This window comes from Cheilinus undulatus, linkage group 1, assembly GCF_018320785.1.
Source record: "Cheilinus undulatus linkage group 1, ASM1832078v1, whole genome shotgun sequence".
Lineage (NCBI taxonomy): Eukaryota > Metazoa > Chordata > Actinopteri > Labriformes > Labridae > Cheilinus > Cheilinus undulatus.
Window position 1 is genome coordinate 32,900,297 of NC_054865.1, and position 25,268 is coordinate 32,925,564.

The 25,268-nt window shown below is 39.0% G+C and overlaps 1 protein-coding gene across 1 annotated transcript; it reads right to left on the reverse strand.

The window, feature by feature from the left end:
* Nucleotides 1–25,066, reverse strand: fes (FES proto-oncogene, tyrosine kinase). The gene is made up of 18 exons (XM_041791568.1): nucleotides 24,758–25,066; nucleotides 21,110–21,283; nucleotides 19,446–19,542; nucleotides 19,128–19,311; nucleotides 18,239–18,376; nucleotides 18,022–18,141; nucleotides 17,743–17,865; nucleotides 14,880–15,075; nucleotides 12,109–12,189; nucleotides 11,105–11,302; nucleotides 9,053–9,175; nucleotides 8,510–8,563; nucleotides 6,532–6,650; nucleotides 6,339–6,433; nucleotides 6,112–6,235; nucleotides 512–669; nucleotides 268–390; nucleotides 1–143 (listed from the first exon to the last, which is right to left on the reverse strand). Exons 1-18 carry the CDS (start codon nucleotides 24,980–24,982, stop codon nucleotides 1–3), a joined length of 2,475 nt encoding a protein of 824 aa, XP_041647502.1. The 5' UTR covers nucleotides 24,983–25,066.
* Between the last annotated feature and the right edge of the window lie 202 nt (nucleotides 25,067–25,268).

The following is a 25,268-nucleotide window of genomic DNA, read 5'->3' on the forward strand; positions in this document are numbered from 1 at the left end:
TCATGTCATTTTGTTGTGAAGGGCTCTGAGCTCAGTCCGAAGTTTCTTGAAAGATGGCCTGTTTCTGGCATCGTACTGCCAGCAACTGCTCATCATATTGGAAATTTCCACAGGGCAGCTGTGTGGAGCAGGCATACGGTATCCTGAAACACATGATAAATATCAAACCAGGAAAAGATCATTTTAGCACACAAAAGGCAAAAAAAGTCACATGTCAGAGGAAGAGAGAAGGCAGATCATCTCTGACAGCCTGGTGTAAGTATTTACCCCTCTCCACCTCTTCTCTCGTCTGTTGGTTGGACATGCTCGTGTAAGGTGTCATTCCCATGGAGAAAGTCTCCCAAAGTAAGACGCCAAAGCTCCACACATCACTCTCTGTAGTAAAACGACCTAAAGAAATCACCAGCAGAGGGCAGCATTGGCAAAGGCACATGGCAGTGTTGAATTCAGTATCAGTAGTGGTAGAAGTGTAACTGGTTGTGTCTGCAGGGTACGTTTAGTTGTGTTTTACCATAGTTTAAGGCTTCAGGAGCCGTCCATTTGACAGGGACCTGTCTGAGGCCACCCTCTGCAGAGTAGACGCCATCATCCTGCTGACGGGACATCCCAAAGTCACTGATCTTCACCACGTTGTTCTCTGCAACTAGACAGTTTCTGGCTGCCAGGTCCCTTTATAACAAGACAACAAGCCACAGAGAGAAAGCTGTGAGAGGGAAATTTCCAGAGGATGAGGAAAAATGGAGACAAAAGAGACTAAAACATCATGCTTAAAAGAAAGACAACAGATAGAACTAAATAGAGGGAGAGAACAGGCACTCTTGTCATGTCTCTGGTGTAGCATGTGTTTGACATGCAGCGTTACAGGCTGAGCAGCTACCAGCACCCTCTCTGATCTGTCCCCGCCAGCCAAACAGTGCAGAGATCCTGTAATGAGGCACATGTCTCCTCCAGAGCTCCAACAAGCTCCACCGAGGCCTCAGTCAGAGCAACGCAATAACTCAGATTCAACTTCAGATCCCCTCAAACACAATGTCTTCACAGAGAAAATTTGTTCTTAAGCTTTAAATCTTGTGTTTCTTACTGGACTTTATCTTTTCATCATATTTCTTGTATTAAGTGCTTTGAGATGAGGATTTTTAGATAGCTGAGGTTTTCTATGTAGCCTTTTGAGTCTCTTTTTTTAGCTGCAGTTGGACTTGTAAGTAAGTTTTCCTCTTTCTGTGAGAAATTGTTCAAAATCAAAAATCATTACATGCATTTCAACAACTTTCACTGGCTGCCTGTGAGTTAAAGTTGATGTTTAAGTCTTACTACTAGTGTACAGTGATGTGAAAGACTGTGAAAGCTTCAAAAGTTTGATATTAAAGCTTCTTTAAGAACCTTAAAGTGACAATAATAATAATATCTGGAATTTATATAGCGCCTTTCAATAAACCCAAGGATGCTTTACAAGAAATACATAAGACATGGACAAACTATGTGATGTGTAGGATGGGTGTAAGGGGTGGTTTAGTGAAGACTGTAGGCTGTGATGAACAGGTGGTGCTTGAGACGATTTTTTGAAAATATCCAGAGATGGAGCGCTACGGATGTCTGCAGGCAGATTTTAGAGGGGTCTGGCTGCAGACTGTATATTTCTAAAGGCCACTCACAGGCTGTTCATCTGAGACACCATAGCCTACATATATATCTCAGAAAGGAAGTGCTGTAATTTGCTGGTACAAGGTATTTCCAGTTTTAGATTTTTTTTAATTCAACTTTATTCATAATGTTATTAATGTTAATACATAAGTCACTGTAACTAAATTAGCTTTAACAACCTATTTAAACCAAAATATTGCTAAAGCGAACATAGCTAGGTGGATAACCTACCAATGTAGCCTACAATGCCGCTTTATAAGCTTAGCTTTAGGTATGTAGGTATGTTAGCTACATGGCTCCATAATCTATGGCCAAGTTAGCTTTAGCAACATGAGTTTAAGCAGAAATGTAGCTAAAACTAACATAGCTAAGTAGATAACATACCTATGTAGCTTACAAAGCTGCTTTATAAGCTTAGCTTTAGCCATGTAGGTATGTTAGTTACATAGCTTTAGCAACAGGACTTTAAACAAAAATGTAGCTAAAGCCAGCTACGCAGATAATGTAGACATGTAGCGTATATAGCTGCTGTAGGAGCTTAGCTGTAGCTCTGTAAACTCGAAAGCTCAGTTTTATATGTAGCTTATGCAGCTAACGGAGCCATGTAAGCTACACTGGCTGTGTTATAATGATTTTATGAAGGACAACTGTTTTTCCTGTTAGCAGACTGTTTACTCAGATTTTTTAAATGTTTTGTCATTAGATTTTGCAGGTCAGGTTTTCAACCTGTAATTTTTGGTATCTTAACCCTTACCCTTACCCTAAACGGAAGTTAAATCTGATTTTATTACTAAAGTTTTAGCATGTATTTCCGTTCTGAGCCCTCAGATGAGTGGTCTGTGAAAGTGGCGGTCAGAAATGAACGTTCTTCAGCCAGACTGTCTCGGGGTGATTACTTACGATGGTAAGTAATGTTTTCTAAAAGAAAATCTCACCCTGCGTTCTTTTTACATTTCAAAAAAATTACTAATTGGGAATCTTTGCTTTGCAAAAGGTAACAGAAGCTGATTTAGGCGGAATGATTTTCCACCTTCCTCCATACAATCAATTAAGACATTTAAAAGGTCTACAGAAGTAGAAAGAATCATCTCTTCCCTGAAGGTCTTGTTTGCTTTTTTATGACATAAAAAGGTGTGCGTAATAATCTAACCTGGTTGTCACCAGCTATAAACTCCTCATTGGAGCTTTAAGTTGACAGTCTTTCCTTCAAAAAGGCCTCCACCTGCTCCTGTATCTACTATAAGCCTGAAAGTCACACAGTTTGGTCATTATTATAGAAAAAACAAAGGAGTAAAGAGCATTTGCCTATATTCAAAATGTCTCTGTTTCAAATCCATCTTCTCCTGATTTATTTTATCCTTTAGCATTTATTTGGTATAGAACAGACTGAAATCGAAACCCATACCTCTACATAACTCACAAGAATAAACAAGACCATCATTTATGACTTATTTATGATCATTAAGAGATTAATTAAATTATTGTGTAAAAATTCTTCTGATAAATTGACTGGACAAGACCAGAGGAGAGATAAGGGGTTCTACTTTGTCCACAGGGCGACAGTCCCTAACTTCCTCCAGGGTTTTTAATAGGATATACAAAATAATATCTTCACACTTTATCTTAGTAACAAATACAACTATAATTTTAGAACAAGAAAAAAAAAAAAACGATCAATGAAGAAGTAGACCTGATATGAATATGTATTGAGGCTGTGCTTGATTTATATCAGTTATGAAAACTCTTAGTTGTGTAACCAGTGTCAAGGTTTTTTTTTTTTCTGAACCCATCTGAGGTCAGCTCAGCAGTCTTTACACAGTCTCAACAACCAGAAATGTCACTTGTGTCTCAGTTAATGAAAAAAAGCTCCACCCCCTGCCCTGAGGCTTTAAGAAACAGGTTTTCTGATCTTTATCCATGGCAGTTGCAGTTTCAAACTGAGTTTTATCTTCTGTTCCTTATAGTTTGACCATAAATATTGTATGCTACTTCAGACAAAATATCTCAGAAATGTACACAGTACAAACACAAAGCCCTGTCGGGGTCACAGCTGAGTCGTCTTTCTCACTACAGTAAAAGAAAAAAAAAACAGCATTTCAGTCAGTTAGATCCAGCTTCCTCTTCAAGGACATAGAAGCTCTGTGTGGAAACCTTTCATCTCTTACTTTCAGTCCGCTGTTTGATTATTGTGACCGCATATAGGGAAGTGTTGTGGGGGAAGCACAACTTTGTTTTACACTTACTGTAAGTCAGGAAAGTCTGGGAAGTTTATTATGTTCAGTATATAATGTATCATCAAGGCTTAAGATACTGTCCATCTGCCCACCGCTCATGTTCCAGTCCATGTATCATAGTAAAGGAGCGTGTGGAACCATTATTGTCTAGCACAATGTCCTTCTGTGCTTTATTGATCCTTTTCTATAAACAAGGGTGTAAAAGCTACAGCAAAGTTTGGAGAAATCTCTACTTAAAGCACACAGACCTCTGATCTGAAGAGACTTTGTTGGTTTGTGTTTTTTAAATCTCTTCTATGGGGTGTACATATTTTCTTCCAAAGATTCATTGCTGTCTGCAACATGTATTGTTGCTTCCTAAATGATAAAAATAGTACTCGAAAGTGTAAATCCAGTTGTATATGTATGTGCATATAATGCTTACATAAGCATGAATTTAGATATTTAAACCTATATAGTTTATATCCCCATGAAATATTCCAGTAATTATTGGCCTGAAACTCTAATCGTGGCAGTGAACTTTGAGGCCCCACCTTCATTTGCCTCCTAATCTGCCTCATCAAGACCCGCCCCCCCCACCAACATCTTCATCTTTTTTATGTTTTGCTTATGTAGCTTTTTTTGCTATAGCTTTAGCTACACTAGTTCTGTAGCAACATAGTCTACATAGCTAGTGTTGCTTTATGAGCTTTGGATTTAGCTACGCTATGTTATCAATGCAGCTAACATAGCTACCTTGGCTTTGTTAGTTTTAAATTTAGCTATGCAGCTTCGTTATCTACGTAGCTTATGTAGCTGTTAGCTTTAGATTTAGCTATGTTATCTATGTAGCTAATGTAGCTCACATAGCTTTGTTAGCTTTAGATTTAGCTACATAAAAAATCCCTCCCACTCATGCACAGGGTGAACATGTCAACTCCGCACAGAAAGGCCTTGACCCGAAGGGGAACCAGAAACCGTCTTGCTGCAAGCAACCCCTAGCCCATGCATGGCCAAATAGCCCTGCCCAAATCTCGTCCTGATGAATAATAATTACTGGTGTTGTTTAAGTTCTTTTATACCATGATCTTGGTGAATACTCATTTCTGATTGGCTCTGGGAGTTCCACTGGTATCCATTAACTTCTGATAAATGGATAACTATGGAACTTCTCAAGTTGTTCTGGTCAAAAAATCTTTACTCTGTTCCACATTAATGCCATTAGACGAGAAGAGTAGCCATAGTAACATGACTCAGTCATAATCTCCAGGGACACAAAATAGCAAATTAAATACAACAATGATTTCATTTAATTTATTTGGTGAATATGACGATATTAATGACTGAGATGCTAATGAGGAATGAGAAGAGTATCCTCTGAACATCACATGATGGTGTCATAACACACAAGCTACAAGAGGTGCACAACTTATTTCCAGGCTCACCTTAACACTGAGAGGAGAGTGTTGCAAAAAAAATCACTGCCCTCCAGTCCTAACTTCAACAAACTACTGTCAGAAGACTTAAATAACATAAGAAAAAGGAATTAAACAAATAACCGATGATAATTGGACACCTCATAGGGCATTAACCCTTACCTAAAACCTTAAACATAAAGATTGCCCTGTAAATGACTGGTGTAATCCCTTTCTACTTGTGATGCTTTTTTTTCCATCTACTTTGGTAAGATTATTTGAAATACTTCCTGTAGTGTGATTTTGACATTCTATAAATCCTTGTGCTCAAAACGCCCCCCAAAAAATGCAAATCTGTGGGCACAGATTGTAAACTTTGGGAACAGATTTCTACATGGTTCTTAATTTAGTTTCACCCAAATTTAAGATTACGCTGCATGGGGCAGAGGTGACCTAGTGGTTGAAGGCGCACTCCATGTACGGCGGCCCAGGTTCAAATCTGGCCTGTGGCACTTTCCCGTATGTCTCTCCCCAGCTCTCTCATCCCTATTTCTGATTCTATCAACTGTCCTCCACTATCAATAAAGGCATAAAAAGCCCCAAAAACATCTTTTAAAAAAAAGAATACTCTGCACTGCTTTTGGCCAACAGCACAACATGAGCAACATGTCCTCTCTCTGGAATATTTCCTTGCATTATTTTCCTCTCATCAAGTTGATCCTCAGCTTGGTGGTTTTAATGGAATAAACTGACTTTGGTGTTAAAGTTCAGGGTTTGGGGAGCCCTTGGTGCAGCTAAATCTCATACACAGTTATCAGATATTCACACATGAGTTGACCAACCTGTGGATGCACTTCTTGCTCTCCAGGTACTCCATGCCAGATGCAACATTTTCAGTCATTTTGACTAACACCTTTGTTTTCAGGCTGTGACTGTCACGCCGCAAGAAGGAAAGAAAATCTCCACCTTATGAAATGTGAAGACACACAATAATGGTGCAATAAAGCTTAAAGCTGTTGGGTAAACACACTGACACATACAGAGCTGGTGTCCTGTGGGGTCAGGTTACCTTGAATGAGCTCCATGATGATGTAGATGGGCTGTTTCTGAGTGCACACACCAATCAGACGGACAATGTTTGGGTGGTTGTACTGCTTCAGGATCCTGGACATGTAAGGGGAGTACAGGGAGGAGCGTGATTATATGTTAGTAGTGATCTGTGTATATGTGTGTGTGTTTTGGGTGGTTGGGTCTGTGCTAACCTGGCCTCCATCAGAAACTTGTTCTTGTGCTCTGGTGCAAGGTTCTCTTTACAGGATTTCACAGCTACAGGAGAGTTATCAGAACGTAATTGACCACTGTACACTTCTCCAAAGTTTCCCTGTTAAGTAAAAATGAACATATGTAATCAAGATGACAGTTTTAGGGACTCAAATTTGGCTAGATACAATAAGACAAGTAAGCAATGTTCATGTTAAGCACTGTTCCTTTGGTTAAACTGGGTGTTAAAGGGCAGTTTTCTTAACTTTTGTTGCCTCAACACCTAACGGTTTTATTTTAAGGTTTTAAGCCAAAGTATGTTCTTTCTGAATGTTTCGAGCTCTTCCATTGCCACATTCTGCTGAGTAGTGGAACAGGAAGTAGCCCCAGAGGTTCTCATTCAAAACAAGAAATGATGGACTATTCAGTTTCAGTCCACAAGACAACATGGTGCTGCTACAGCTTTCCAAATACGGTATAATCATGACACAGAATGAAGATAAAGGGGGAGCCATTGTACAAAATAAAGAATCCTATTAGGACAGGAAACATTAGTACCAGTTAATAAAGGTAAAAAATTAATGCATTCATTTTTTAATCTGGACTGATCACATGCTGTGTTGTCCCTTTCAGCACACTGCAACGCCACCCTGCAGCCACAGTGCAGCCAGAGTGATGTAAAATAAGACTACCACCGCCCCTAATGTCTCATCTCACTTTAAAAACCTCACAGACAGCTCAGTGGACAAGCTAAAAGTCATCTGCACCTTTCTATTTCAAACATTTACTTTTATACTGATCCCCCATTTTATTTCAATCCATAGCAAGTTCCTTTTTTCTGTGATGGAGCCAATATACCAAAAGTTATTTTCTTTCAAAATGAAAGCATGACTGTGTACAAACAGGGCATATACTATCCTTAGTTTAAGTCCGAACAAAAAATCCAAAATGAAACAAAAACAGTTTTGAATGCAAAACAGAGGGATTTTAAAATGTGGAGATTAATTGCATGTAACTACAGAAATTTAGAGATAATTCCAAACTTAAAATTCTAATCGTTTGCCGGCCTCAGTCTTATAAAACAGAAATATTGACAACTTAGTAATAGTGAACTTTATACTCCTCTCTCAAGAAACTGCGTGGTTGGATTTATTCAGAATATCACCTATTATCCAACAAGGCTTTGAATTATTTCTTTGATTTGTTGAGATGAACATGACTTTATGATCCCAAAAAACTGTGTTTGCCTTTATTCTATATACTGCTGCAGATTCACAAAAGTATGGTTGAGCCAGTACCTGGATGCTGAACTCTAGCAGCCTTTGATAGCACCTGTTTCTAAGGACATTGACCGTTTTCTTACGCCTATACCATTCACATACTGAAGTCTCACTCTTCTCATGCTCAGTGTCTCCATTCTTGCCCACACTTGCAGTGAAAAGTTGTCTTTGTTAACAGCTTTCAAGGTCAGTAAGTACAAACTTCTAAAGCTTTTCAGACATGCATTTTGTACGCTCACTTCTCTGAGTCAAACAAACCAAACATCTCTTTTCCACAAATAAAGTCTGTTCCTCTTTTAATTTCTTATCTCACCACATGTAGCAACACAAAAAAGGAAGTGTAAAATAAAAAGATACAAACTTGATATGATCATAGCCTCATCTTTGAAGGCTCAGAATATGCTCTGCTGCACTTTAATTAATGTATTTTTTAATAAAAAAGAGAACATTTAAAGATAAAGACTTTGTTTTTGTTTCACTGAATTATCTTCCCATGCCCCTGGTAGTATGCAAAGGCATCCAGACATTGACCAGGGCTGTGTCAATCCTCCTTCCCACCTGATGGTGCACTCAAGCAGCCTACTCACCAAATCTTAACCTTACTGCAGCCTCAGCTTTTTGGCTCACTAACCTTATGCACAATACTGTATTTTATTCTCTCACTTCTATGATTCTGTCAACAGATGCTGTGTTTACCCACCCGTCCAATGAGTTGTCCCAGGACTATATCATCATGGTCCAGGACCCACTTGTCCTAAAGGGGTTAAACATGACAAACAAGAGAAATAGTCAGTCATTGTGCTTTTTCAGACTTTAGAGGTAGAGGAGGGTGATAGAAACAAAAAGAGGGAGAGTAGAAGGTGAGATCTTTAGAGAACAAGTAAAGGTCCACACAGCCCTAGAGGACATGCATCCATACACTCTACTTTACCTTGTATCCCTGAATTAAAAGTACATTTCAATTATTTTCCTCAAAATCCCAACTTCATCTTTTTATCTTTAGATAAAATTCTTAGTTTTCCCAAGTTAATTCCAGTCATTATCTAAAGCTCTCAAGAAATATCCTTGGCAAAATACCATTTATAGTTAAAAAATAACAGCAAAAGTAAGACAAGATCTGAAGAAAGAAAACGGAGTAAAGTAAAATGTATGGACGCATGTCCACTTAGGGCTTCCATAATTCTGGCCTTTTAGGGTTGTTGCATGTCTGTGTATACTGTATGTTAGTGTGTCACATCAGTACCTTTAGTACAGGCTTCTTCAGCACTATGTTAGACTTCTTAGTGATGAATTGTCGTGATGATTGTAGGTGATGGATCAGCAGCGGGATGCTGTGAAAGCTTTCACCATCCAGACGGTACAGATTCTACTGACACACATGGAAAAGCATTCACAGAAATGAAGCTCAGCGTTAGTTCATGCAGGACACAGTAGTCAACACAGCGGTCCATTTAAAAATATGACATACTTCTCACTAATACCTGCTTTCATTAATGCTCATGCACCGTACTGCTGCTGCTGGCAAAGCTAAACCTCCTCCACCCCAGCCTCTTCCTTTATAGCATTAAGCTTGTTGCACCCTCATAAAACAGAGTCATGCTACACTTGATTAATTGCTTTTGAACTAATTTTATTGTATTCAGTACGCATTAGTAAGTATTCATCCATATGTGGGTTTCTAGCTATACACTCCCTAGAAAGTCAGAGTATGCTGCTTGACTAACTCAGGGATCATCACAGACGTCTTATTGCATAATGTCATATATGTCATATCAAATTGTATTGTATCATATCGTATTATTTCATATGGCATCTCATCTCATCGACTGTATTATATCTTATCTTACTGAACTGTATCATATTGTACTGTATTATACTGAACTGTATTTTATCATAAACTGAACTATGTTGTATTTTATCATATCATATCGTACCATACCAAATGATGTCCTATCTAATCATATCGTACTGTATCATGCCATATCTAACCATATAATTTCTGATCGTATTACCTCGTATTGTATATTACCATTTTGTATTGTACTGTAATGTACCACACCATACCACACCGTACCACACCGTACTGTATGGTATCATATGGTATTGTATCGTATTGAATTATCATTTAATGTCGTATTGTATCATATCATATTGTATAGTATTGTGTTGTATCATTTTGTATCTAACCATATTATTTTGTGATTTATCATATCATCCTATTTTATTGTATCACAACATATAATATAGTACTGTATAGTATTATATTGTATCGTATCGTATCATACTGTATCATATTGTATCGTATCATATCATATTGTATCATATTGTATTGTATCCTTTCATATCGTATAGCATTGTATCACAACATATTGTATAGTACTGTATAGTATCATAGTGTAGTGTAGTGTATAATATCTAATCATATTGTACTGTATCATATAGTATCTAATCACACCCTATATGACCATATCATATTGTAATGTATGGTAGTGAATCATATCATATATCGTATTGTATCATATAGTTCTGTATGGTATCAAAGCTTATCGTAGCCTAGCATATAATATCTAATCATATCGTATCTAATCATATTGTATTTTGATGTATCATATCGTATCCTACCTTACCATACTGTGTCTAGTCATATCCTATCTAATTATAACCATTCTTATCTTATCTTATCATATGGCATCATCTTGATCCTTACCAGATCAAGTCAGAAAGTCTTGACTATATTACGTTGTACTGCCTTTATTTGACAGGACGACTGAAACAAGGCTAGGAGGATTCGATCCTTCAACCAGTGCATCCAGGACTGCAGCCTCTGCTAAAGTCAAAACCTGCACCCTGGCATCGTATGGTCAGTGTCAAGTCTTGTAGAATAAATCACTGTTTGAAAATCCCTACTCTGTTTTTTGACAAACTGTCTAAGTTAACAGGCTGTCAAGACTTAGGCAGACTGCCTATGCCACTAGCTTCTCCATCTACACCAGCTATAATTCACTATCCTATGGCAGAGTATACAGAATAGTTTGGAAAACATTAAAATTGTTGAGCTTGTTTTTCTCATATGCTTCCATCTTTAGTGCTTGGAGAAAATTACCACCATGCAAAAAATAGCCTCAGATAATTTACATACTTTCATAACTTCCTCTCAAATAAATAAAAAGAGGGAAGGAAACTACACCATTCTTATAATAATACCTGTAATCCTGAACATTTAGATGTTTTTTGATTAGAGTGAACACCACCACAGAGGTGGCTTTGTTTTGTTTGGTTGTGCAGATTTACTTACATCTGTGTTCTGAATGAGGAAATGCTTACAGGCTCCTTCCCACTGCACAGACAGCACATAACCCTGCTTCTCTTGACTCTTCCTCACCAAGAAGTCTCCATCAGTCTTCAGCAGCTGCTGGACTTCCGGTCTGGGGATGGCTCCATGGTACCAGTCCTGCTGGCCCAGGGGACGGTCCACCGCCTGAACAGGAGGCGCCTGGAGGCAGGAAAGAGAAAAGCAGACTTTCTAAAGCTGACATGAATAAGTCAAGAATAAAAAGTGGTAGAGGATGGATTTTAAGGTGATTCTGCGGAGATTATATAGAGATACTTCAAAGAAGAGTCTGCTATGCTTTAAAGTCTAACTGCACCACCTTCCTGCCTCCAGGGTACCGCAGAGTGGAGAGTCAGAGAGCAAGAATAGTTCCCACTTAAAGAAAAGCAGCAAATAATCCGGGCTGGAAGTCCAGTGCAGAACAGACTGTGATATTACTCTCTCAAGATGATCTTTTGCATGCTGCATGAAAATTTATTTTCGCTGTGCATTATGTAAAAGACCATCTTGAGAAAATAACAGATTAAAAGTGGGAAGAATCACAACACGATGCCTTTTTCTGTAATGAGTTTGTGTACAGGGCAGCTGCTTTATTGCTCTTCATCTGTCAGCTATGATTAAACTGGCTTCTGAGATTTAAACTAGAAGTAACTTTACTCATAAAACCTCTAAAAGTCTGGTGGTGGTTCAAGAGCAAGAGACTCCAAATAAAAAAAAGACCTGGGGCCTGAATGAGCTCAGCCTCAGTGGTGTGTCATACTCTGCCACTTTCTCCAAAACATGATGAAATATTTGTGGTGTGGTTGGAGATTTAAGGGCATGGACATAGGCACACCACAAAACTTAAGCATGAAGGTTAAAGAGAGAGCGGAAGTGGAAGTGTTCTTCAGCTGAAACACTTCCACTTCCTCTTGAAATAACCATCAACACCAGCTTTAGAAAAAGATGTAGTCTAGTGTAAAACCTACCTCACTTTTAGGTTTAAAGAGGCCACTCAGGTTGTTGATGATACCGTCCACCACAAGTTTGGAAGAAATTTGGCCGTGGTTCTGAAATTCAAATAGACAAACATACAAAAAATGAAGGGCTCTTCAAAATTGGTAAGATAAGTAAAGTGTACCACTAAAAAGAACTGTCCTTTACTCCCCAAGTCTCTCATATTTGTAATTTTACAGCTCTCAGCTTCTGTTAGAGTTTGTGTTGATGTTGGTGCCCCCTGGGGACAAAGCAGGGCCTTTTTCTGTGTTTCTTTGTGGATATTTTCCAGTACAACTGGAATCTTGGTTATTTGCCATTCCTGTGTCTTATACCAATGTATAATTTTTGGAAAATAAAAATAATAAGTTATGTGTAGTCTAGATTTTTATTTCCGATGAAGTTGTGGTTAAAGTTGTCCACATGTCAGTCTTTGTTTGTTAGTTGTGCAAATTGTTTTTTGGTTTTCCAATATCTTTTCTGAAATTGAAAATGTGTGTGTGTATATATATATATATATATATTATTTGACATATTAATCAAGAAATATTAATGTTCTTTACTATTTTTTCAGTTTTTTTGTAAATCAGTAAATTTGAAAATTCATGGATAACAATAATAATATATTTTAGCATTAAAAATATCATTTGGGTTAAAGAGCTTCTACATATTGGTGTATTAACCATTGCAGAAACATAAAAATGATTTTGGTAATTACCAATGCTGTTAATTTAGCGCAGCTGTGGCATAAACCTTACTTTGGTTAGGGTAATAATAATAGTTAGGGTGGTCTAATAAATTTGTTAAGCACTGTATATGTATATACACATATATACATATAAATATATATATATAAAGTAAAGCATGTTAGAGCAGCAGGTGAGCACCGTGACACCAACCATATGGTCACAATGTTAGATTTTGACAACAGTTTAAAAATAAAGTCAGTTTTATCAATAATTATTGTGTTTTCTTTTGTAGTTCATATGAAAATTCATTTTAGTTTGTTACAGAGCTAAAACTCCTCACAGAAGCTTAAAAGGGTTGACAGTCTAAAAAAGTTGCAATCCTAAAGGTTTTCTGTAGATGACATCCCACAGGAGTGGAGAACTTCTCTTGGGGGGCAAGTAGTGATTTCTGCATAGAGAAACAGTACTAGAAAGGCCATGTTTTGAGCTCTTTAGGGTGATGACAAGCTTTCAAAGTATGAAAGTATAACATTCTTCATTCTTAAAGCTGCTTTTGTGTCCTGAAAGTAGTGAAATATTCAGGCAAAAAAATGAAAAAAAGTTAAAAAAAAAAAAAAAAAAAAAACAACTCAAAGAGAAATGGCAGCAGGCAGGAATTTAAGAAAAGCTTCTGTCTAAAGCCAAGACAGGCAGTGTTACACAACACTAGTGTATAGTAGGTTTTCGCAAAGCAGTCTGGTTTGGTTCAGTACACCTTTGTTAGACTTTAGCACATTAAACTCTGATCTTAGCTGGAAACTGACACTCAAACTGTGTTAACCATTAATGCCTGTATAATCGTTCATGGCAATCAATCCAGTAGTTGATAAAGTATTTTAATCAAAGGTAAGTATAAAGAGCTTTATGTGTAATTTCCCAAGTAACAACAGCTGAGCTAAAACAGCAGTTTTATCAGGCTTGGACAACATTTCTTTATTAAGAGAAGAGCAAAGAACCACTCTGTAAGCTTTTCTCAGTGGAAAGAGGCTTTTGCTTTTCTTTCTACTGGCTAGAACAACCACAACTTAACAAAAGTAATCAAGCATGTAGTACACAAATAAATGTGTTCTTCTAACAGGTTAACATATATTTCAATTTGATCATTTTCAGCAAAAGAGAAAATGATGGATTTATCATTATGACTATTACTAGTGCTAGTAAGTTTTTGCTAAAGTTTGCTAGGACCTGAAACTGGGCAGTACTAAGAAAATATTTTGAAAAGAAATCTTTAAATTTTGTTTTTTAAGAAGTGAGAATATCCACAAATTGAGTTCTACCACTGACTTTGTCCCGCTTTTCCCCTTGGTAAGTGCATTTAAAGGTCACATATTTTACCCTTATGAGACAAGTTTATATTGGTCTTAGAGGTCCCCAAAACATGTCTGTGAAGTCTGTTGCTGAAAAAACACTCCAGTATTGGATTTTTGTATGTCTAAAAACCCCTCTGTTTCAGCCCTGCTCAGAACGAGCTGTTCCTGTGTTTGTGGCTTTAAATGTTAATGAGCTGCCTGACTCCGCCCCTCTCAGGAGATGGATGTGGCTCTCCTCAGAGAAGGGCAGAACTTTCTTCCAAGCAGGGAGGGCCAACTGAACCTGGGGATTGGGCTAACTCCCCACATGAGGTCATGAAGGGAAAATCTAAGAATGGATTGTTTCAGCACACATTTTCTGAAAGGTGGAGAAAGAGAGGGGGGAGGTAGTGGATTTTTCTGGTACTAGAGGGGATTATGGACAGGCTAGGGGCACATATTTTTGTTAGAAAAGCCTGAAAAAGTGATTTTTGCACAATATGTTCCCTTAAAAAATGCTGTTGTTTCTGTGTTGCCATTAATACGAGGTGCATAGTAAAATACTGTTTTGTTTGATGCCCTTTTCCCACTGACATAAGTTTAAATTTCACTTGATACAAAACCTTTATTTCACTTTAAACCCAACCTTTTTCTTTTAAGAAGCAACGTAAAAAATTTTGAAATATGGCTGACTAGTAAAACTGATAACTAGGTGAGGAGCTTTAAAAGAGGAAGCTTAGACTGTACATTGCTTGTGTTTGATGGGAGTGAGCTGGTGTCTCCATCAAGTTTCAAAGCAGAGGGTGGTTCTCTGGATCCCAGCTGGTCCAGTTTCTCCTTCAGAAGAAGCCTCTGGGCCTCCAGTTTGGCCCTCAAGCCCTGAGACAGAGCAACCTGCTGCCGGCACTCCTCCAGAGCATGTCTCTTGCTGAACTGGTAGACCCTTGACAAAGCAGCAAGAAAAGTAGGCTGAATTATATATGTGTGTGGGACCTTGCTGATGTAAGCAAACAGAAAGGTTACAGAAGTAAACACCAGAGCACGCGGGATGCAAAAAGAGAGTACAAGACCACACTGACATCAGTAAAGAGCTTGTCTGTGCAAATAGATCTGCAGATGCTTCCTACTGAATAATATAGTCAATGAGATGGTGTCTCTAGTGACAGCTGTCCTGGACTTTTCATTAGGTGAAGAGCAAACAATGTAGATAAAATAAGATACATAAGACCAACAATGCAGAAGTAATTATAGTTTCTATAAAAAGTATTCACCCCTTGGATGTTTTATACTTTTATTGATTTTATAAATCAATCATGGTCAATAAAATTTGGCTTTTAAAAAAATCACAAAGATACTTCTTTAATGTCAGAGTGAAAACAGATTTCTAAGGAGTAATGTCGATTAAATAAAAATATGTAAGGTAAATTAAGAGACTGCATAAATATTCACCTCCTTAAAAGAGACTGACCAAATTTAACAGAGTTTTAGTCAATTAGTACAAGTAGTCTCACAATTAGTGAAATGGAAATCACCTGAGCAGTGAATGTGTCTCAAGTGACTGTAGTATAAAGACACCTGTTTCTGGAAGGTCCAGCTACTGGTTAATCAGTATTCCTGGCTACCATTATGCCATGAAGACAAAAAAAAACACTCCAAGCAACTCAGAGATAAGGTAATTGAAAAGTATAAATCAGGGGATGCATACCAAAAAAATTCAAAGGCTCTGAACATCCCCAGAAGTTCAGTTAGATCCATCATCATGGAATGGAAGGAATATGGCACATTTACATCTGCCTAGATCAGGCCATCCTCACAAACTAAGTGACCATGCAAGAAGGAGACAAGTGAGAGATGAAACTAAGACACATATGACTACTCTGTAGGAGTTACAAGTTTCAGAAGCTGAGATGGGAGAGACTCTGCATACAGCAACTGTTCTTCACCAGACGTTGTTATAGGAGAGTGTCAAAAAGAAAGCCACTCTTGAAGAAAACTCATATTAAATCTCAACTTGAGTTGACCAAAAGGTATGCGGGTGACTCCATGGTCAAGTGGATTAAAGTTCTTTGGTCTGATGAGACAAAACCGGGGCTGTTTTGCTATCAGACTAGACGCTATGCTTGGTGGAATCCAACTACTGCACCACAAACACACCATCCCCACTGTGAAGCATGGTGGTGGCAGCATCAATCTGTGGGGATGCTTCTCAGCAGCCGGCCCTGGAAGGCTTGTAAAGGTAGAGGGTAAAATGAATGCAGCAAATGGAGAATCCATAGGATCTATAGGAAAATCCTGTAGGACAATCTTATACAGTCTGCTAGAGAACTATGGCTGTATTTGCAGCAAGACAATGATCCAAAGCAGACAGAGAAAAATAGCATAGAAATGGTTTAAAGACAACAATGTGTATTTTCTGGAGTGGCTGAGTCAAAGTCCAGACCTCAATCCAATAGGGAATTTGTGGTTGGATCTGAAAATGACTGTTCACTCCGGATCCCCGTGAAACCTGACAGAGTTTGAGCAATTTTGCAAGGAAGAATAGAGTAAAATTGCAGTGTCCAGATGTGCAATCCTGATTGAGACCTATCCACACAGACTCAGTGCTGTGATTGCAGTACTCAATACTGACTTGAAGGGGGTGAATATGTAGAAATCTGTTTTCACTGACATTAAAGCCAAATTATATTGACTGTGATTGATTTATACTAGCAATAAAAGGGTAACACATCCATGGGGGTGAATTTTTTTTATAGGCACTGTACCAAGTAGGCAGTGCAGATTTGAAACAGACCTGTGGCTCTTTTCCTGCATGCCTGCATGCTCACTTTCTCTGTGATTTTCAATGCCCTCTGCTACAAAGGCAAAAGCCTCCAAAATAAATACAAAGAAAGCCATAATAACATATAAATGGCTTACAAGTATAAATTTAGTATGTGTTTAGTGTCTCCTGAATGCTGTGGGTTTTCATGTCTTAAATAAAAATAAGGGAAAATGAATCTCAAGCAGGCACGTAGTTAGTGGGAACCCAGCCAGGCTGCTCAGTTTTACATGGACTCAAGTGAACAGATTTTCAGCTACAAGAGGTCACTCAAGGTCAACCTCTGACAGCACGTCACTGTTAATTTACAAAATGTTTCCTCAAATTCAAACCAAAGAGCAGCACAAACTCTGCTCACCTCTTTGAGCCAACCCTATGCTCTCCCCAGCTGCCCTAAAAGGTTCCAACTTTCCTCAAATACACACGCTGTTTCCTGTTGTCCTCCGGGAGCCTGTTCTCAATCGTTCCCACAGGACTGCAAACCTCAAACACCTTCAGACAGCCTTATCAAACAAGACAAATCAGGGCATCCAGCTCCATAACTCTGACCATGGTGCTGTATTATATTTCATTTGGCACTTACATCCTCCTGAGAGCACCCTGGTTATTAGCTGCTGCCCGGCCAAGAGCACCCTGAACTCTCCTGATGGGAAGGACCGCCCTCAGAGGCAGAGGTAATTTGTCTTCGCTGCTACCAAATGTTGTGTGGTTTTGTTTCCAAACTTGCACATTAACCTCTGCATGTAGCATCAGAGCATCATTGATTTTAACTTGGGTGTTTGGTCCGCTCACCTCTGGCCCTTCTTGACACCTTCCTGCTCGGCCTCCAGTTCCAGCTCCAGCTGCTCCACGGAGGTCTGCTGAGAGCCGAGAGTCCGAGCCAGATCCAGCAGCTCCTCTTCTACTGCCGTCAGTCTGGAATAAAGAGACAAAAGCAACGGATGCAAAAGAGTCTGATTCAAGAGGAGGTAAAATACAACAAGGAGGGTAGAGAGGGGGAAGTAATTGGGACCTTTACTAAAGGGAATTGGTTTTAAGTGGTCTGGATGAGATTGTGTTGTTTGTTCTCACTTGTGCTGAATTGATTCTAGCGTGAGATCGTTCAGTTCAATCTCTCTTGGATTTAGCCGTTCAGTTTCCTCTTGAACACTACAATCAAACTCTACACAGGCAGGGATTTCCCCCACAGACCTGCAAAAACAAACAGTCCACAGTATCATAGCTCTGCATGGTGAGCTTAGATGATTGCATTATTGCTGTCTGGGGGGTTAGTTTCCCCTCAGCCTACCTGTTCTGGTGGATGAAGCTCTCATACTCTTTGAGGGGATCGATGGCTGTTAGAGAAGAAGACATCTCCCTGTGGATCCGCACCACCTCATGATGGAGGAGAGTGGAGATGTCAAAATACTCCTGGAAGATCTCCTTTCTGGTGGAGAAAAAATGTACTCACATGATCGTATGTTCAGAAATGTCATGAACATTATGCAAGTTTTGGCAACATTCAAATCACACACCGTATATATGGCACATTTTTATCTCTGCTCTTTTTCAAAAACACACACAGAGGAATTTTCTGGATGGTTAACGGTAGTTTAACTAGATTACAATCAAGAAAGATGCACTTTTACCATATGGAGTCCAATCAAGCTTGAAAATCAAGCACCCCTAATAAACGCCACAATCTAAAAAATGATTTGAACAAACAAACCAAACATTTAGGATTGAGCATTAAAGTGTACAGCAATGGATTGAATGCAGCTTTTGAGTGTGACATGTTTATCATTGTTTACAACACATTTAAGAAATCATTCCTCTTTAAAAATAAAAAAAATATGTGAAAATAAACTAAAAAAAATTGAGCAGATGTGCTTTTAATGTCAGCTATCCTTTTAAAGGTGTAAGAATGGATATCTCTTATACAAATGCAAATTAAAAATCTGAGTTTTTATCATAACATTTTTTTATTCTTGGAGTTTGTGGTGTTATTTGTCTTATTTCTTTTCCAATATTCCTTTTGATTTTTGTGATCTGATCATGCGAGATATCATCTTGTGTGGTTTTATTTCCTCTACATTGGCTGCATCTTCATATGAGAATGTCTGCCTGACAAATGCTAAGTTAATATAAAGGGACAATTCTAAATAAGCATGCACACTTTAAAGTATTTGTGACCTTACAGTATGAGCACCATGTCCTGCTGCAGGGTCTGCAGAGCACTGAGCAGAGCTGGCTGAATCTGACTGTAGTGCTGCTGATGGTAAACTTGAGCAGCTTGCACGGACAGCACATACTCATTATGCAGCTCGTAGAGTTTCAGTGAAGCCTTTATGTAACGCTCTTTAGCCTTGTCTCGCTCTTTATCTGCACACATGGAGGAGGAACACATGATGACATGTCTAAACATCACATATGACACTGTATTATAAAGACAGCCCTATACCATCAGTATGAAACTGATTCTGTTTAGAGAAGTAAGTGAGGCCAGCTTTCCACACCTTTGTAAGCCTCCATGTACTTCCTCTTGGCTTGAGCTGCATCTCTCACTGCTTGTCTGTAGCTGCTCTTCAGCCTCTCCAGCTCTGTCTGAGTCACCTAAGGCAGCGCGCAGACAAACAACAGGCCAGGAAATGGAAAACAGTGCAAGGATAAACGTTAAACAGAGGTGCTATATGTGTGGTTAAAACAATGCCTTCTTCAGCGTGAACGCAGCAACACAGGAAGTGGACAGTGACACTTTTTTACGTTGCACAGCAGAGAAACAAGAAACATTTGAAAAGACACGTGAGGAAATGATCTAATCTTTGTTGTGCTGCTGTTGTCAATACTTCCCATGATAGCATCTCTGACGTTGTTCAGTTGCAATCGCAGCGTGAAATCTTTCTATTGTAAAACTTCTATGCCCGTGTAACAAGAAGTCACCTGTTCTTAGAGGGTGGCTTAGTGAATTTAAAATAAACAAACAACAGGATAATAAGCAAACCAAGCCCAGGTGTGGATTAATGGAAATGAACACACCATTTTCTTTAGCCAGTTTAGAGCATGCACAGTTTGAATCTGCATCAAAATGTTACTGCAAAGTCTCTAAATAGTAAATTGAAGTGCACTTACCTGATATTTATTTTTGTATTGACTGTAATGTCAACATAACATACAAGGATGCATTATATTGTCAGCATGATATTATCTGCAGATTTGAGCGTCAAAAGTCAATTATTGTGAAGGCATGTATGAACATTTCTGCTGATATTCAAAACCAACACACTGGCTGTGAATATCAGCCTGATGTACAAATATGTTTTTGGAGTTTTAGGCAAGTCTTGTTCTTCGTTTATCCTCATTCCTTCAATTTTAAAAGACAGAAGTTTGTTTCTTCTTGTTCATCCTCAAACTTAAATGTCTTTTATAAGGACAGACATTTTAGGTTTGTCCAGCCACTGGTTTCTGTGTGGTGAAGTTACTGTGCTGGGTAATAGCTGTGAGCTAAAGTTTATTTCTCCATCTTCTGTTCTCAGTCCACCATCTTTCAAATCATATGTGCCGCTGCATGTGATTGGATTATTGTCTTCTTTGGTCTTGTCAGCCTTTAAGAGCCCCAGCTATTGTCTCTCTTTTTCTCCTTCATACACATTCACAAAAACATTCATATCTTAGCTTGTAAATTGATGTAGTTTAGAAGATATAATAGTTATTTGATAAATAAAGTGTCATTGATAACAAAAAATCTATTATAGATTTAAAGTGAAGTTGTCTTTGATTATTACACTGAGAAGGTCACGCCTTCTATTTATTTGAATACTGATATTTACTAAATTATCACGAAAATATTGTTGTTCAGGGCATGCAGATGGCCTAGCAGTCTAATGTGCGACCCATGTACGCGGGCGGCCCAGGTTTGAATCCGACCTGTGGTCCTTTACCGCATGTCTCTCCCAACTTTCATCCCATTTCTGACTCTATCCACAGTCGTCCTCTGTCCAATAAAGGCACTAAAAAGCCCAAAAATATATCTTAACAAAGATAAATAATAATAACAATAATATAATATTATATTAATAATAATATAACAGAACAGAACATCTCTATGACCTTCAGAAATGTTGGTCCTGATAAAGCTGTTCTGGAATGGTCATAAAAATGTGAGCGTGTTAGTTTGTCTCACCTTGCTGAGCTCCTGTCTCAGCAGGTTCCACTGGTCTGCGTAGGTTTTGCGGAGCTGCTGTTTGTCTCTGATGAGCAGAGTCAATTTGCTGAGGGGACCATTCAGCAGATCTTCAGAGCGTCTCTTCATCACTTGGCTCAGGAGTTCGGTCTGAGAGACCAGCACTCCCCATGACTGACAGACAGAAACAGAGGCAGACCACAGATCATATTAAAATTTTTATCAACCTTTATTCAGGTATCTAGGTGCAGTGAGGTTTTCCTCATTTTTAGTGATGTCGAGTAGAAAAAAAGAATGATTACAATTATTACCATGAATAATGGAGATTTCACTCAGAAAAACAATCACAAACTGAAGTGAAAAATTAGAAGTGATGAGCTCCAATTTTCTCAGGGAAGATTTCACATATTTGGAGCACAAAAGCTAAAAGCAGATCAACCAATCCAGGGTAAACCTGAGGTATATGAAGCTTTAGAGTAGGACAGTCAGCAGAGTGAGTTCGGAAATGTCAAGTGGACCAGGTTAGGATAGATATACACTATATTGCCAGAAGTATTCACTCACCTGCCTTGAACTTTAGTGAAATCCCATTCTTCATCTATAGGGTTTAAGATGATGTCAGTCCACCCTTTGCAGCTATAACAGCTTCAACTCTTCTGGGGAGGCTTTTCACAAGGTTTAGGAGTGTGTTTATGGGAATTTTTGACCATTCTTCCAGAAGCGCATTTGTGAGGTAACACACTGATGTTGGACGAGAAGGCCTGGCTCTCAGTGTCAGATCTAATTCATCCCAAAAGTGCTCTATCGGGTTGAGGTCAGGACCCTGCGCAGGCCAGTCAAGTTCATCCACACCCAACTCTCTCATCCATGTCTTTATGGACCTTGCTTTGTGCACTGGTGCACAGTCATGTCGGAACAGGAAGGGGCCATCCCCAAACTGTTCCCACAAAGTTGGGAGCATGGAATTGTCCAAAATCTCTTGGTATGCTGAAGTATTCAGAGTTCCTTTCACTGGAACTAAGGGGCCAAGCCCAGCTCCTGAACAACAACCCCACACCATAACCCCCCTCCACCAAACTTTACACTTGGCACAACACTGTCAGACAAGTACTGTTCTCCTGGCAAACCCAGACTCGTCCATCAGATTGCCAGATGGAGAAGCGTGATTAGTCACTCCAGAAAGCGCGTCTCCACTGCTCTAGAGTCCAGTGGCAGCGTGCGTTACACCACTGCATTGCACTTGTTGATATATGGCTTGGATGCAGCTGCTCGGCCATGGAAACCCATTCCATGAAGCTCTCTATGCACTGTTCTTGAGCTAATCTGAAAGCTACATGAAGTTTGGAGGTCTGTAGCGATTGACTGCAAAAAATTTGTTAGAATACCACTGACAGTTGACTGTAGAATATTTAGGAGTGAGGAAATTTCACGACTGGACTTGTTGCACAGGTGACATCCTATCACAGTACCACATTCTAGAATTCACTGAGCTCCTGAGAGCGACCCATTCTTTCACAAATGTTTGTAGAAACAGTCTGCATGCCTAGGTGCTTGATTTTATACACCTGTGGCCATGGAAGTGATGGTTTCAATTATTTGGATGGGTGAGTGAATACTTTTGGCAATATAGTGTATATGAGATGGTGTACGTCTGATAAGGGAAACAGGTGTTTAACCAACGCTGCTATACAGACACAATGATGAGTGACAGCCTCTAAAACACTTTTCTACAGTTAAAAGGAAGTTGGACTTCTTTCTGTATAAGAGTCTCTGTGTCTCTGATGAAGCTTGTTAGCTACACGATCAATATAGTATTTAAATGTAAAAGTTTCATCAAGCCACATCCAAAGATATTTATAGACTGTTACTCTTTCAGTATTATTATCACTGAGTGAGGATAAATGTAGAGAGTGAAGAGGAAAATCTCTAGCCCAGAACAAAGTATGCATTTTGTTTTGCTACAATTAAGATCAAGCTTAAGGCTTATACGCGTGTGTCAAGGATACTAAATGAAATCTGTAATGTCTAACACGGAATCAGCAAAAAAACACAGAATCATCTCATCAGCATAGAGATAGATATTACAATTATGAGAAAAGGAGAGAATATTATTGAAATAGAGCTTAAACAAGACAAGGCGCAGTGGAGCCCTGTGGAACACCTTTAATCGATGGTAAAAACTCAGTCTGACTGTTTCCTGCTTTCACACACCTAAATCAATCACAGGTAGCTCTGGAACCTTATACAGATCATGCAGTAAAAGCCAGCAGTACTGAATGTTTGTATGAGAAGTCCATGGTCGAAAACGTTTAATAAGTCAATCAAAACAGCTGCACAATGCCTCTTCTTGTTCACATCAAAAGCTATAACTGCTATAAAAGCAGAGACGGTCCTGTGCACGGATCTGAAACCTGACTGATGAGGGCTTAAGACAGATTTAGAATAAATGTTTTTAGTTGTTAATTTTATAGTGATCCCAGGATTGTAGACTGGCAGGATGATTTGGATATACGGAGATAATTATCAGAGTCTGTGTTGTCCTGCCTTATATAAAAGGAGCAGTTTTTTAGAAGAAATCAAAAGACTAAAAATGTGTGTAATATGTTCAGTGATAAATGACAAGGAAAGCTTTAAAAAGAAAGGATTCAAGCTGTCTGCTCCTGTGGATTTCCTAGGAACAATGGTTTCAAGGGCATGAGCTACATCAAATGGAGAGATGGGTTGTAGAGTAAACTGTGAGATTTTTTTATGCTGTTTGACAAGCACTGTTGTTAGATGTGGCCTCTCTAGCTACAGTGCATTCAGGAAAATGCTCAGACGACCTTCAATTTTTTTCTTATGTTGCAGCCTAATGCTAAAGTCGGAAAAAAACCAAAACCATTTCTTCTCATTAATCTGCACTCAGCACCCCACAATGACAAAGTGATTTTTTTTTTCAAATTTGCTACAAATAAAAAACACTGAAATATCACATTTGGACCCTTTAAAGCACTGTAAATTAAAGGCCTCACAGTTGACAATGTATTTCAGTGCAAAACCAAGCCATGAGGTCAAAGAATCCTGTCTCTGAACTCAGAGGCAGGATTATTGTAAGGCACAGATCTGGGGAAGGATATAAAAAACCCCTTCTGTCGCACTGAAAGTTCACAAGAACACAGTGGCCTCCATAATTCTCACATGGAAGAAGTTTGGCACAAGCTGGACTCTTCCAAGGTGAACTCCAATCAAGGTGCAGAAACATCTGAGCAAAGACGGAGAGAAATGGGAGGAACCTGCGCTAAGCTTCAAATGTTTTTACAAAGAGTCTGAATACTTATGTAAATGTGATTTCAGTTCTTTAATAAATTTGCAACAAAAAAAAATCTTTCACTTTGTCATGATTGGGTACTGAGTGTAGATTAGTGAGAATAACAATGATTTTCTTTTACTGTAGCATCTGCAACATAGGAAAAAAGAATAAGTGTAGCGTGTCTGAATACTTTCTAAATGGCCTGTATATCACTAAATAAATGACCACTGGCAGCGAAGTGCTTTTTCAAAGCCAGGAAGACATACAGTAAGTCACAGTTTTGTGCATCGTTCCTTACTAGAGTAAGTTCTGATCATGCTGATCATTTCTGGGTTTGGGAGCAGAGTGGTGTTTCTCACCTTGTTGAGCTGGCTGATGTAGTCCTGTCCTGCACCGCTCTGTGGTCTGTCCAGCTTCTCCACCATGGCAGCCATGTGGTGCAGCTGCACAGAAAACTCCCGTTCACTCTTAGCCCGCTGACCCATCCACTTCTTCATGACCTCCATCAGGTGAAGCTCTGAGTCCAGCAGCCTCATGACGGCTGCATGTGCCTGGGGGCACCACAAGTCTTCTCCAAAGCCCATCTCTGAATAATTCAACTCTCCTCCCTGCCAAGGTTTTGTTGACAGCAGAGCGTCCTACAACACCTCTGTGATCCTCAGGAGCGAGACAAGAAACAGAGCGGTGAGCTGAAGCAGCTGCTAATGACCAACAGCAGCTATTTCTCTGCGGCCACAGAGAAGTTTCATTTCCCTGTGAAGAAAAAAAGTCAAAGCTGCATGTGAAGCAGCACTTCCTCATGTCTGAGCGAATGTGTTGTTTAAACAGCATTTTGCTTTCAATTTTTATTTTTAACCACTGTTGAGACAA